Here is a 296-nt window from a genome sequence, read left to right on the forward strand (position 1 = left end):
AAAATAGGGCCCAAGCTCTGCAAGTCCCTCCAGGTCAGTGCTGCGTTAGGAGCCAGGAACCTGATTCACACAGCACGCCAAGCACGGGGAGCAGCCTCGAGCCCTGGGACCTGCCTGTGCCTCAGTTTCCCCATGTGAGGGATGTGTTGGGCGTTTCTGGTGTGACCCTCAGCACCCCAGGAGGGGAAATTGCCCCCATGGAATGGGCTTGAGGCGTGAGCTCAGACACCCAGGTCCTGCAGATGCCCCCTGGCCCCATCCCAGCAAGCTGCCGTGCCCTGGCAGCTCCTGGGACT

General features: G+C 62.5%; 1 protein-coding gene across 1 annotated transcript in view; it reads right to left on the reverse strand.

Annotated features, from left to right (window-relative positions):
• Positions 1 to 134, reverse strand: part of ABCA7 (ATP binding cassette subfamily A member 7) — a gene marked incomplete at its 3' end in the record, with an annotated part of 16,746 nt that extends 16,612 nt beyond the window's left edge. Inside the window, 1 exon segment of the mRNA XM_035895603.1 lies at positions 111 to 134. Coding sequence (XP_035751496.1) covers positions 111 to 134 — 24 coding nt within the window.
• Between the last annotated feature and the right edge of the window lie 162 nt (positions 135 to 296).

The sequence above is a fragment of the Egretta garzetta genome, unplaced genomic scaffold, assembly GCF_000687185.1.
Source record: "Egretta garzetta isolate BGI_Z169 unplaced genomic scaffold, ASM68718v1 scaffold396, whole genome shotgun sequence".
Lineage (NCBI taxonomy): Eukaryota > Metazoa > Chordata > Aves > Pelecaniformes > Ardeidae > Egretta > Egretta garzetta.